At 43.9% G+C, this 13,665-nt stretch overlaps 1 protein-coding gene across 1 annotated transcript in view; it reads left to right on the top strand.

The window, feature by feature from the left end:
• ENPEP (glutamyl aminopeptidase) overlaps window positions 1-13,665 on the top strand; it is a 121,667-nt gene that overhangs the window by 30,444 nt on the left and 77,558 nt on the right. Inside the window, exons 3-6 of the mRNA XM_068278792.1 lie at window positions 824-955; window positions 3,506-3,626; window positions 6,493-6,647; window positions 10,342-10,455. Of these exons, the coding sequence (XP_068134893.1) occupies window positions 824-955; window positions 3,506-3,626; window positions 6,493-6,647; window positions 10,342-10,455 (522 nt within the window). The remainder of the gene's footprint in view (window positions 1-823; window positions 956-3,505; window positions 3,627-6,492; window positions 6,648-10,341; window positions 10,456-13,665) is intronic.

Below are 13,665 nucleotides of genomic sequence, written 5' to 3' on the forward strand. Positions count from 1 at the left end.
TCTCCGGCACCCTTTTTTCCTGCTCGGCGCCCATTAAACGTTATTTATTATGAGAGTGAATGGCGGCACCCTTTTTGTCCACTAGCTGCCTGCGCCCTTTTTTTCCGCTTCCCTGTAAGAGGCCTAAGTGATATAACTATGTACTCTCTAAAGCAGCCTTTCTCAACCTTTCTACCCTGGAGGAACCCTGCAAATAACTTTGGGATCTCAAGGAACCCCTGCAAACAATTTTTTGATCTCGAGGAACCCCTGCATTTATTTTGCAGGAGGTATGGTCTTTAAAATTATGTGTGGCTGTTTATTTCACTACCCCCTATTACACTGCCACTCATTATACTGTCTCCTGACCCCCCAATTTAGTGCTTCTTGTTGAAGTACCACCTATTATAATGTGCTCTATTATACTTCTTCCACAATGGGAGAAAATGCCAAGGAACCCCTGCAGAGTCCTCAAGGAACCCTGGGGTTCCAGGGAACCCTGGTTGAGAAAGCCTGCTCTAAAGTGCTGTAAATAATGTCAATGCTATATAAATGCAAAGTATTGCTTTTATTAACATCTGTGCCTAAATCTAAGCGGTAATTAAAAGTGAATATAGCTGTATCAATTTGCTTAGAATTTCTTTCAGCCACAGACCCCTTTTTAAAAGGGAAAAAAAGTCCTGTTACTCCTACTTGATTGATTGACAACATATGAATATGAGACAGTGTCCCTGCAGATAACAAATGATGTTCTCTTATTCCATACTTGTGAAATACAATATACAATATTTTAGGACAATACCTCAATATTATAAAAAGCTTTCAATGTGTGTTTCTTATTCAGAGTTCAGTGGATCTAGGAAATGGCTGGAACAAGACTGTATTCCAGAAGTCAGTACCTATGAGCACATATTTGGTTGCATTTGCCATTCATCAATTCACTTATGAGGAACGATTATCAAACAGTGGTATCCCGGTAAGAATTGTTCCCCTGTTCTGTTTTAAAGTGAACCAGAGGTGAAAATAAACTGATATTATATTTATCCTCCTACTCCTAAAAATAACATATTTTTAAATACCCCAGGGTTTTCTTTTATATTTAAAACAATCGCAAAGTTGGATTTTTTACGCTCAGTGGCAGCCTATTAGGTGTCCCAGAGTTATAAAAATGTCAATAGTTCATGTATTGTATCTCTCTCTGCCCTCAGAAGTTGTATTCTGCTTGGAAAACTTTTATGGCTGTAATCTGCTTATCAGTGATGCTTACTATATTCCCGACAAGGTACCAACAAGATATAAACTGTCACTTCCATGCCTAGACATTAACTGTTTCAGGCAGCAAAATACATAAAGTAAAACAGCCTGGTTATTTATGTTTTACACTGTACATACACACGTTTATCTCATCATGTCACATATCACCTCGGGTACACTTTAAGTTGACAAAGAAATTCAAGCATCATAAATACTGTTTCCATGGACTTACATTTGTATTATCATATGTTCACCATATGTCTGTATGACAGTTTATGAAATATCTGGAAATTTGTTGCTACGTGCAAATCTATTTAGCGTTAGCTGTCTGATGTTTAACTCTAGCCTTCCACAACTTAAAGTCCATCCTTACTGCAAGCCATATACGGGTAACTCCCTTCCTCACATTAAAGAGACTCTGAAGTGAGTCTACAAGCATGTTATTACTGTAAAGCACCTTACATAGTGCTAAACCACCGCTATCCCGCGGCAAAACGAGGGGTCTTTACCCCCCAAATCCCCCCTGCAAAACCCACGACTTTCTTGGTCGTGGATTTTGCTGCTCATGGAGGCAGAGCTATGAGCTGCAGCTCTGCCTCCATGCGCGTCAATCGTCGCACAGATCTCCGCCTCTCCCCGCCCCTCTGAGAAGACAGATTGAGAGGGGCGGGGGAGATTCTGCGATCAGCGGGGATTGAGGCGCTGAGAGGCAGAGCTACAGGGCTAAGCTCTGCCTCTTCAGGAAGCGCTGCCCCGAGATTTACAAAGGGGATTTGGGGGGTAAAGACCCCTTGTTTTGCCGCGGGATAGCGGTGGTTTAGCACTATGTAAGGTGCTTTAAGGTAATAACATGCTTGTAGACTCACTTCAGAGTCTCTTTAAGTCCTTTCTGATGCCTGACCCTAGCCTTCCCTCTAATGTACATTCCTTCCTAAAGCCTAACACTAAACTCTTGATGCTAGTTGTCACATACTCTCTCCCCTATCACTAACTTTCCTGAATTACTGCCTAATCCTAACCAAAACTAACCTTTCATCATTTTCAGTATGGAGGAATCAGGAGGGGGCAGCAGCCACATTTTCCAGTGAGCACAGAGCGGACACTGACCAACCCCTTAGTGCGCTGCTGGGAGATTAACTCTTTGCTGCCAGCACTACAACTACAGCTCATCAGAGCCTTATCCCCCTTAGTGTGTAATAAAGCATTTTAACCTTTCCCACACCCTCCCCAATTTCTTTATAAAATGGTTAAATAAGATTGGCAAGAAATGATTGCTAATGCAAGGTTGGACAGGGTGGTAAGAGGTACGTATAGCTTTTACACAAACAAACTGTGAAGGATTACATGCTTTATTACACCCAGAGCAATGGGAATTGTGCATGAAAATAAGACTGCTACGTTGCAGTGCAGGCTACAAAGAATTAGGCTGGCCATTAACAATTCCCTCTTCACTGTACAATCTTGTCCAGTCTTACCACAGCTGTGTAAAATGGGAAACTGCAAACCGTATCTGTGTAAAATATGTTCAGTAAGTTTATCCTTCCTCTACACAGATTTGTTAAAATTAGACAGAATTGAATAATTAAGGTTGTATAATGTAAAGGCCTCTTAAATCTCTCAGCAGCAGAGGGAATAGGTGGCATGGTCAGGTGATTTTCTTGTTCTGGGGAAGCAACTATTTTTCTTCTTTCAGCTAGGAACCACAGGATACAGCCAGTAATGTACTTTCAATGATATATTGGAATTCTTTTGTTTGCTATGCTCATCCGGACATTGGCATCTGTCAGTGTCTTCAGCTCATACCAAGTGAGCAAAGCAAAATTACATAAGAAAAGGAGGGTGGAGGATGCACAGTTGGAAGTATTGGAAATACACTTACATCATGGAGGTTGGCATTGCATGGAAGTACACTTGCATCAACCTGTGAGCTGACTCAGCAAAAACAGTAAGCATGTGGGGGCGTCAGACTGTGCCATGAACAAGCACAGGAGTGCAAAACAGCTGGTGCAGGTGCCCACATACTCTATATGACTTCTGTGTCTGCTCACTGATTGATGTTAATGTATTTCCATGCAATAAAGTTATGTTTCCAGCAGTGCCAGCCTCCACTCTCCTATGCCTAATACGAGTGATGTAAAAAGTACACATGTACAATGTACAAAACTGTGTGCGCTGCAAATGAATGCAAAAAATGTTTTGCATTTTTCAAAAAAATTTGAAATATTTTCAGTTGCTGCATTTCTCATTTCCCATAAACCTGTTTTATTTGCAGTTGAGAATCTATGTGCAACCAGAGCAAAAGGCCACAGCAGTGTATGCTGCAGACACTACCAAGACTGTGTTTGACTTCTATGAAGCATACTTTGGTATGCGGTACTCTCTCCCAAAACTTGGTATGTAGAAGTATTTAAAATATTTACTTGTGTAACTCCACAGTTTTGACCTATGTTGTATTGTATGGTAATGCCAGCAAACTTCTCCTACTCTACTCTACTTTTAATACTGTAGTTCATTTCAAAACGTACAGGTGTGTATGCACAAAATGTAGTCAAATTAGTTTAATTAGCAATGCACAATCATATAAGATTAACCACTTCACTGAGGGGTTTTACCCCTTGAGCACCAGAGCAATTTTCACCTTTCAGCGCTCCTTCCATTCATTCGTCTATAACTTTATCATTACTTATCACAATACGTAATTCGTACGGGCAGGGGTAAAGTGGTTAAAAATGGGAGGCTGAATTGGTAGTTAAATTGATTAGTTTGTTTGGTTGAGTGAGCAGTTTAGAGAACTCCTGAAATGTACTTAAAGGGAACTGAAGTGAGAGGGATATGGAGACGTCTATATTTATTTCCTTTAAAGCCATACATGTCAAACTTTGGCCCACAAAGCCATCAAAGTTGGCCCACAAGTGGTTTCCCCACTTTGCACTATGTTTGGCCCACCTGGGAAGTTATATTGTGGCGTGAAGCCCTAGATCACCAGAGAAGCCATATGGGGGAGTGAAGGGGGAAATCACTAGACACCAGGGAACTGTATAGGGGAAGTTGGACACTAGACACCAGGGACTGGTTAGGGGTGGGAAGGGGACCACTAGACACAAGGACACTGTATGAGGTAAGGAGGGGGGCCACTACACAACAGGGAACTGTATAGGGAAGGGAGGACCACTAAACACCAGGGAACTGTATAGGAGAGGGAAGGGGGTCCATTAGACACCAGGGAGCTTTATAAGCGAGGGAGTTGGCTACTAGACATTGAGGTTGGCCAGAAACTTGGTCCCAGTGTTAAATTTCAGCCCACTTTTCATTTGAGTTTGACACCCCTGTTTGAAATAAAAGCAGTTGCCTGGCATACTGACCATCTTACTGGCTGCACTAGAGTCTTAATCACACACTTGAATAGAGATGGCCTGAACCTCCGATTTTTAGGTTTGCGAACCGGGTTCGCGAACTTCCGCAAAAGGTTTGGTTTGCGCAAACTTTCACGAACCGCAATAGACTTCAATGGGGATGCGAACTTTGAAAACTAGAAACATTTATGCTGGCCACAAAAGTGATGGAAAAGATGTTTCAAGGGGTCTAACACCTGGAGGGTGATGATTTTGCTTCTTGGCTTGAGAAAGGGCTATACGCCCGAAACAGCGTAGCTGTCGCTGACAGATGCTTGACATCATGCTGTTTTAACTAATAAAAGAGCTTTTTTTCTACTTAAGACGGTGCTGAGTCGCTTCTGGACTTTTAACACCTGGAGGGGGGCATGGATGAGTGGGATAGACGCCAAAAGTCCCGGGGAAAAATCTGGATTTGACGCAAAGCAGCGTTTTAAGGGCAGAAATCACATTGAATGCTAAATTGCAGGACTAAAGTGCTTTAAAACATCTTGCATATGTATACATCAATCAGGGTGTGTAATTAGAGTTCTGCTTCACACTGACACACCAAACTCACTGTGTAACGCACCGCAAACAGCTGTTTGCTTAGTGACCGCCGTGCTGGACATGGGCACACCATGGCGAGAGTGCAGGACGTGGTGGTGTTCAAGCCCATATGGTCGCTGGGCTGTGGTAGCTCAATGATAGAACAACTGTAACTGTCAAGCTGATCTAATTTGGTCTGTCCACAATGAAGCAATTACCTTATTATCTTCTTGTATGTAGGTAGGCATAGGTAGGTGTCCCAGTATAGGTAGATAGGCATAGGTAGGTGCCCCAGTAGTTAGCTAGGCATAGGTAGGAGTCCCAGTATAGGTAGGTAGGCATAGGTAGGTGCCCCAGTATAGATAGATAGGCATAGGTAGGTGCCCCAGTAGTTAGCTAGGCATAGGTAGGAGTCCCAGTATAGGTAGGTAGGCATAGGTAGGTGCCCCAGTAGTTAGCTAGGCATAGGTAGGAGTCCCAGTATAGGTAGGTAGGCATAGGTAGGTGGCCCAGTATAGGTAGGTAGGCATAGGTAGGTGTCCCAGTATAGGTAGATAGGCATATATAGGGGCCCCAGTAGTTAGCTAGGCATAGGTAGGAGTCCCAGTATAGGTAGGTAGGCATAGGTAGGAGTCCCAGTATAGGTAGGTAGGCATAGGTAGGGGCCCCAGTAGTTAGAGGAGTCAGAAGATGCGGAAGTCTGCACTGCTGGCAACTGTGTTTATTTTCAATAGGTGGTAACACATCAGTAAGTACATGTGGAACAAAGATTGCACATACCGTGGTGTTGGAGGCTGTGAGCTGGTGGTGGGTGCTAGGCACAGAATAGCCTTACGGCCGTTTTGCGATGTCAATGCCCTTCTACGGAGGCTGTACCTATACAGCCTCCGTAGAAACTTTTTATTTTTATTTAGCCTGGATGGATGAATCCTTTAAGCTGAATGGCCAACTGGCCTACAAGACTAAACTGCTAGGACATTCCTGTGGCACAATTGGAATTGTTCCCTATGATGTATACTGTTGTTTTATCTGATTTGTCAAACTGCATGTTGTGCGCCTATTTATCTATCTACCTCTAGCCTCTACTTGAGCTATGTATTGTGCCAAACCCAATTCTAGGCAGGTCCAACTTATGCTTGGTGAAATAAAATTAATTCTGATTCTGACCTTGTCTATTAACTCTGGTTGTTGTAATAGCAAGAAAAGTGCTTTGTATTTGAATGTATTGTATGCCTGTCTGGCACTGGGTAAAAAAGAATGCATATATGTATATGAGCAGTAACCCTTTTGACTCTTTGTGTCCCTTATGGTATACTGATGTATTTCTTCCATTATTTAGATCAAATCGCAATTCCAGATTTTGGCACTGGAGCTATGGAGAACTGGGGGCTCATCACTTACAGAGAGACCAACTTGCTGTATGACCCCAATCAATCTGCAACTAGCAATAAACAACGAGTGGCAGCTGTGATTGCTCATGAACTTGTACACCAGGTAAAATGTATATTTTGAACACTCAAATTTGAATGAATTTACTCATGCCCGCTACTAATCTACATGACTTCTAGCAAGCTTAAAGTGTAATACCAATTTCATTGAAAAAGGATACTGCATTGTTATTCAAACTGTTTTGCTATTTAAAATTAAATTGACCTTTTCAGCACAGTAAAAAGCCCCCTATAATTTTGGAGACATGCTGAATTATGCTTTATAGTAGAAATGGTAACATTCTGTAGATCTATCCATTCCTAGTCTTCTGCATCCTTCTTGCCCCCTGCAAATGAGCGCATCATCCATTCAAGCCAGTGCCATTGGGTTGCCCCCGGCCCCAGAGATCTGTTGGCAGCCTCCCCCCTTCCAAATTCCAACACAGGGAGGGGTGAGCCGAAGCTGGGGTGCTGGGTGGTCCTGTACATAATACAGAGCCCTGTACATAATACAGTGCAGCAGCGATACAGGACCCTCTTTGCTTTATCTTCAGTTTACAAGTGTTGTGCAGCCAGCAAATCACCATTCAGCTTCAGTCCCATGTCATGTGACAGGGCTGAAAGCCGCATGGTGATTGTCTGGCTGCACGGCCCTTGTAAACTTAGCAGGAAGTGATGAAGACCTGTCGCACCAGGAAGCGGGTAATGTATAATGTTACGCTGTCACTCTGCAGGACCTCCTCCCAGCTCCTAGGCCGCTCCATGATGACGGGGGCTGTTACACCCCTGTGCGCACTGCTGCAGAGCAGTCATTATGCCAAGAGCTTTCTCTCAGCTTCTGTGCAGACACACCCAGTCTCTCACCTAAGGCTGGAAGGTGAGAAAAAGAGCAAAGGAAGCTGAAACGTCTGATGAAAATGTTTATTTTTTCAAGAAAAGTGGCGCTATACTGGTATGGGAATTAATAATATATCACACAAATGTATAAAAAGGCAGGATTTGAAACGTTGGTACAAGTTTTTAATTTATATATATATTTTTTTAAACAGAATTCATGAGTGAAATTGCATAATATCAGAACCAGTGGTCATCTAATTATCTGAATGTACTTTTTCATCTTATGTCAATAAGACAGTGATAATAATTGTTGGAATCTGTATACTGCCTTAATCATGGCAGATTATGGTTACTGTTAGCAAGCAGCACTTTTCAGAGACAGGTAGTTATACATTACCTGACCGCGGCTTCCGCTGGCTCCAGGATTCCCCCGCTCTCCATACATGCGCACCACGTGGTTGCCTAGTAACCTGGCTGCATGTGTGACATCTTACGTCACACACGCGCCCTTACTAGGCAACCAAGGGGGGCGCGCATGTATGGAGAATGGTATAACTTGTATAACTTGCACTGGACACCCAAGGGACATTTAATGTTAGGGGGGACGGGGCCAGGGGTCTTGCCACGTTAGTCGCCTGTCCCGATATTGCACGCCATTACTGCCATGGCCCTACATCTTGCAGCATGTTCAATCAACTAATGCGACCAATTTCGGCCTGAAATTGGTCGCATTGTCAGTCGGGAACACACTTGGCAGCACTGATTTTCATCCGATTTGATTATAATGATCGAATCGGATGGTCGATCGACCACTAAAGGCGCGTACACACGCCATATCCACGCCAATCAATGACTGGATAGTGTAATGGTTAAGGGTTCTGCCTCTGACACAGGAGACCTGGGTTCAAATCTCGGCTCTGCCTGTTCAGTAAGTCAGCACCTATTCAGTAAGGAGATTATTGTGCAAGTCTCCTTAACACTGCTACTGCCTACTGAGTGCGCTCTAGTGGCTGCCTCACAAGCGCTTTGAGTCCGACAGGAGAAAAGCGCTATACAAATACTGCAATTAATACCTTTTCAAACTACGGGTCCGTCAGACCCTCCCGCGGCGCAGTTGTTCTGACGACAGTTGCACATGAGTACAAGCTGTCGGCAGACTGATAAGACTTTTTTTTTTGACTGATCCGCTTGGCAACAGTCTGCCGACAGCTTGTACTCACGTGCAACTGTTGTCAGAACGGCCACCTCGCGGGAGGGTCTGGCTGACCCGTAGTTTGAAAAAGTACAGAGTGTGTACGCACCTTAAATCGCCTGATGTATGGCTACCTTAAGCTCTGTAAATAATGCAGAAAATTCCCTGCATGAAGGGGATAAGCACTGAACTTTTATTTGCTTTGTTTGTAGAGCAATTACTTAATTACAAGACAAACTGATAAAATTGCCTGTTAAGGTGCATACACGAGCACTATGGAAGCCAACAACGGGTCCGCCAGACCCTCCCGCTGGGCGGACTTTCAGCCGACAGTAGTGCGTGTGTACGCACTGTCGGCGGACTGATAAAGCTGTTCCTGAATGATCCACTCAGCGAATCGTTCAGGAACAGCCTTATCAGTCCGCCAACAGTGCGTACACACGCACTACTGTCAGCTGAAAGTCTGCCTAGAGGGAGGGTCTGACGGACCCGTTGTTGGCTTCCGTAGTGCGTGTACGCACCTTTACAGGAAAAATTATCAGTAAAGGTGCGCACACACGGCATACTGTAGCGAACGACGGGTCCTTCAGACCCTCCTGCTGGGCGAATGTTCTGCCGACAGCACATATGTACACGCTGTCGGCAGACTGATCAGACTGTTTCTGTCGGCAGAACATCCGCCCAGCGGGAGGGTCTGACGGAGCCGTCGTTTGCTACAGAATGGCAGTATGGCCTTTACCTTCAGTAAAGTGTAAATATTCCCTCGAGCAACATTAGACTAGTCTTTTTTTTGTTTTTTATTAGGTTTTTTGCTGTGTTAAATGTTTTAGAGCAAAAATGTAATTTTTGTGTTTCATACCACTATAAATAGTCCCAATAACATTCACAAGGAGTGAGAAGAAATCTCATCAGCAGGGATACATTCAGTATAGTCATGAAAATATAGCAGAGAGTCTAATTCTTCCTAGTCATACTGAAAAAAATATTTTTATTTCTTTGGTAAGGTAAGGTAGAGATGACGGCGCTTATAGTTGCAACTAGACAACACAGGGTCTGCTGTTTGTATTTTTGCTTATCATTTTGAGTTCAGTAGGTATTTAATTCAGACTCCAGACTTGCAACCTTTTACTTACACTATAGTCAATGTTGCACGGTAGGGCAGTTCAGTAGCACTGAAGTTTCAGAAGTGTACTAATAACCTTAGTAACAAAATGTCATTACTGGCATCTTTTATACATTACCTGGTCTTGGCGCGTCTCCTCCGCTTCCTGTTTAGTTTACAGGGGTCCTGCAGCCAGCCAATCACCATGTGGGGACTAAAGCCACATGATGATTGGCTGGCTGCAGGACAGCTGCAAACGAACAAGGAAGTGGAAAAGACGATATTACCCGGGAGCAGGTAATGTACTGTATACCTATACCTCTGCCCTACTCTCACACTGAATCCTCCCCTTTACCTGTGCCTAAATCTAACTACACTACCCCCCTGCTTGACCATGGACTACTGCCCCCCCCCCCCCACCCCCTCTGCCTAACTCTGGACTACTCCACCCCCGCTGCCTGAGACTAACCAACCTTCCTGTACCTACTCTCTGCCGCCATAGGCGCTAGTCTTGTGACATCTTTATCTGCTCCCTAATACCTTAACTTTGTCCCAAGTTGTGCAGTTGTACAACCAATTTTTTTTACAAAGTTCCCCTATAAGTTCATTATCTTTTCTTTGTTTTTTTAGTGGTTTGGAAATATAGTCACAATGGACTGGTGGGAGGACCTATGGCTTAATGAAGGCTTTGCCAGCTTCTTTGAATATTTAGGAGTGAATTCCACTGAGCCGGATTGGAAAATGGTAAGCCGCATCTCAAAGAAAGGTTCAGATAGAATACCACAGAATGGGCATGATACATGCTTGATAAAAAAACAATTAGCGGCCGCTATGCACGCTAGGCTCGCTCCATGCAGCGTAGCGTGCCTTACTCAGTTATGCGTGTTGCTTCCTTAGTAATGCGCGCTCCTATAAATACCGGCTGCTGCTGTGAAGTATCGCGACCATGATATTTCACTAGCGCGCCCGCTACACTATGTAATTAACACAGTAATTATGTTAATTAACCTAGTAGTGGCCGCGCTAGTGAAGTATCACAGTTAAAGGGTCACTTAAGGCAGTAAAAAAAAATAAGTTTTACTCACCTGGGGCTTCCACCAGCCCCCTGCAGCTGTCCGGTGCCCACGCAGTCTCGCTCGGATCCTCCTGGCAGCGCCGGCAGCAACTTCCGTTTTAGTCGACAGGTGCCGCCCGGCCTGGGAACGCGGGTGATTCTTCGCGTTCCTGGCCGCAATAGTGTCCTCTATACTGCTATTGTGGCCAGGATTGTGAAGAATTACTCGCGTTCCCAGGCCTGTCGGCGCCTGTCACTGAAGACGGAAGTTGCTGCCGGCGGGGCCAGGAGGATCCAAGCGAGACTGCGTGGGCACCGGACAGCTGCAGGGGGCTCGTGGAAGCCCCAGGTGAGTAAAACTTATTTTTTTTTTACTGCCTTAAGTGTCCCTTTGAGCCCAATATTACAAATTACTGTGTGTGGTCTAGTAGTGGAGCAGTTTCTGTAGCTTGAAGAACTGTTTGCATTAATAAATTGTTTTGTCCTTTTTTATTTGAAAACAAAAGTCATTTTAAGAGAACCTGAAGCGTAAATTAGTTTAAAAAGCAAATACCTATGTAAGGAGAGAAAAGCCTCTAGCTTCTCCAAAGGCTTCCCACGCTGTCCTCCAGTCCCCCGCCACTTGCTTTAACATCGGGGCCGCACTCTTCTTCTGGAACAAGCGTGGCTACGCCTGCGCAGGAGCACGGAGTCACTTGAGTTCCAGCTGGATTAGCAGCATGCTTGTTTCAGGTGAGTGATTCAGCCACCGCTACAGCCAAAGAGATCAACAGGACGCCAGGAAACTGGTATTATTGCATAAAAGGAAACATCCATATCCCTCTCAGTTTAGGTTCCCTTTAATTTGTATAATGTTCCAATATGTTACATAGCACTGTAAAATAAACTGGAGGTGCATATACATCTATAACTGTGCAAAGTATGACTCCGGGGGGCTGATTTGCTAAAGCTGCGTCAAGTGGTGATGACCCATAATGGAAAATATGCCTCAACATTGCATATATTTAGAAAGAATAGGGGAGTGAGCATGCCTGTGGTCATTCTGCAATATAAGGTGGTAGTGGGGGGGGGGGGCTGGAAGATCCATCCCCCCCCCCTCCCCCCAAGTGCCCTAGTTCTAGTGCTGAGGGTAAAGGAGCTTTTCTCTACCTTCTGTTCCCTCTGAAATAGAAGTTGGTGTATAAAAAATGAGGAGTGATCCAATGGCTGCCCTCACCTAGAGGAATAAGTAAAAAGTGTTATTTGGGGAGCCCTTAAAGTGAACCAGAGACGAAGCACCCTCATGTATTTACCATATATATCAGTGGGAACATAGAGAAAACACCTACCCTGCTCTCTGTTTCATCCTTCACTGCTCAGCCTGCTTTTTATCAGCCCTGATAAAATCCCTGACTGAGCATTGTCTGGCTTTGCTCAGGAATCATTATAGCTGAGTCTGTCTACTCTGATGTCTTTTCAAGCCCAAGCCTGCCCCCTTCTGGCTCTGCTTTCCTGTTCTGTATACTGCAGCATCACAAAGAGCTGTGACGAAATGGGAGGAGCTGCTAATGTAAGGGTATATTGAAAAATGTTTTTTTTTTATCTATATTTGTTAGTCATAAGAGGTTTTTAGAAATGATGATTTCATTTGGCACACAGTCCACTAAATAGTATGCGTTTCTGATGAACTGTGTTTTGCATGCAGTTTTAGTAAAAAAAAGCACAAAAAACGGCACACCAGAGGGGTGAAAATACCAGGCATAATATTTATTTTGTAAAATCTATCAGGGATATGTTTATTTAGTGCCAAAGACACCTGAAGTGAGAGGCATATGAAGGCTGCCATATTAATTTCCTTTTAACAAATACCAGTTGCCTGACATCCTGCTGATCTCTTTGGATGCAGCAGTATCTGGATCACATGTCTGGAGCAAGCGTGGGGCTAATCCAGTCAGACTTGAGTCAGAAACATCTGGTCTGCATGCTTGTTCAGGGTCTAGGCCTAAAGGTATTAGAGGCAGGTGATTTGCAGGACAGCAAAGCAATTAGTGTTGTTTAAAAGGAAATCAATATGTCAGACTCCATATTCCTTCCAGTTCAGGTGTCCTTTAAAGGGAATCTGAAGTAAAAATAAACTTATAAGATAATGATTTGTATGTGTAGTACAGCTAAGGAATACAACATTAGTAGCACAGATAGGAGTCTCATATTGTTTCCAGTACAGGAAGAGTTAAGAAACTTCAGTTGTTATTTATGCAAAAGAGCTTCTCTGAGTTCTCTGACCCAACTTGGGTTGGCTACAGTGCTGTTTTTTTGAAGCACTTACCTCAACCTGTCTCTCACTGTTTCTTTTTGTTAAGGTTTTTCTGCCAGGAAGTTCAATGGGTCATTAGCTCTGCTCCGTTTCATCATGTAAAATACAGTGTAATCGGTGAACTGAAAATATTAGAGAATGATGCAATGTTATAGAAAAAAAAAAGCTATATAACTGAAAATAAAAATATGAGACTCTTTTCTTAGATAGTAATGTTCTATTAATGATCCCTACTACACATACAATTCATTATATCATACTTTTTTTCTCTTCAGTTTAATGGGTACCTGAGAAAAAGTAAAGAAAAGAAAAATCTATACTTACCTGGGGCTTCCTCCAGCCCTGTTCAGGCTCGCCGGTCCCTCGTCATCCTCCCAGGCTTCCAGGATCCTTCACTAGGCGGCCCAGTTAGTCAGGTAGTCAGGGCCAGTGGGCACAGGCACAATACGGAGCATGATAGGGGGCAAGCGCATGGCTGAGCCACACATGTGCAGGACCCCCGACTGGCTGCCTAGCGGAGGATCCAGGCAATCCGGAAGTGCTGCAAGGTAACGACGAACCTGAACGGAGCTGGAAAAGGCCTCGGGTATGTATAGCTTTTTCTGTT

The sequence above is a fragment of the Hyperolius riggenbachi genome, chromosome 1 (assembly GCF_040937935.1).
Source record: "Hyperolius riggenbachi isolate aHypRig1 chromosome 1, aHypRig1.pri, whole genome shotgun sequence".
In the NCBI taxonomy this organism is placed as follows: domain Eukaryota; kingdom Metazoa; phylum Chordata; class Amphibia; order Anura; family Hyperoliidae; genus Hyperolius; species Hyperolius riggenbachi.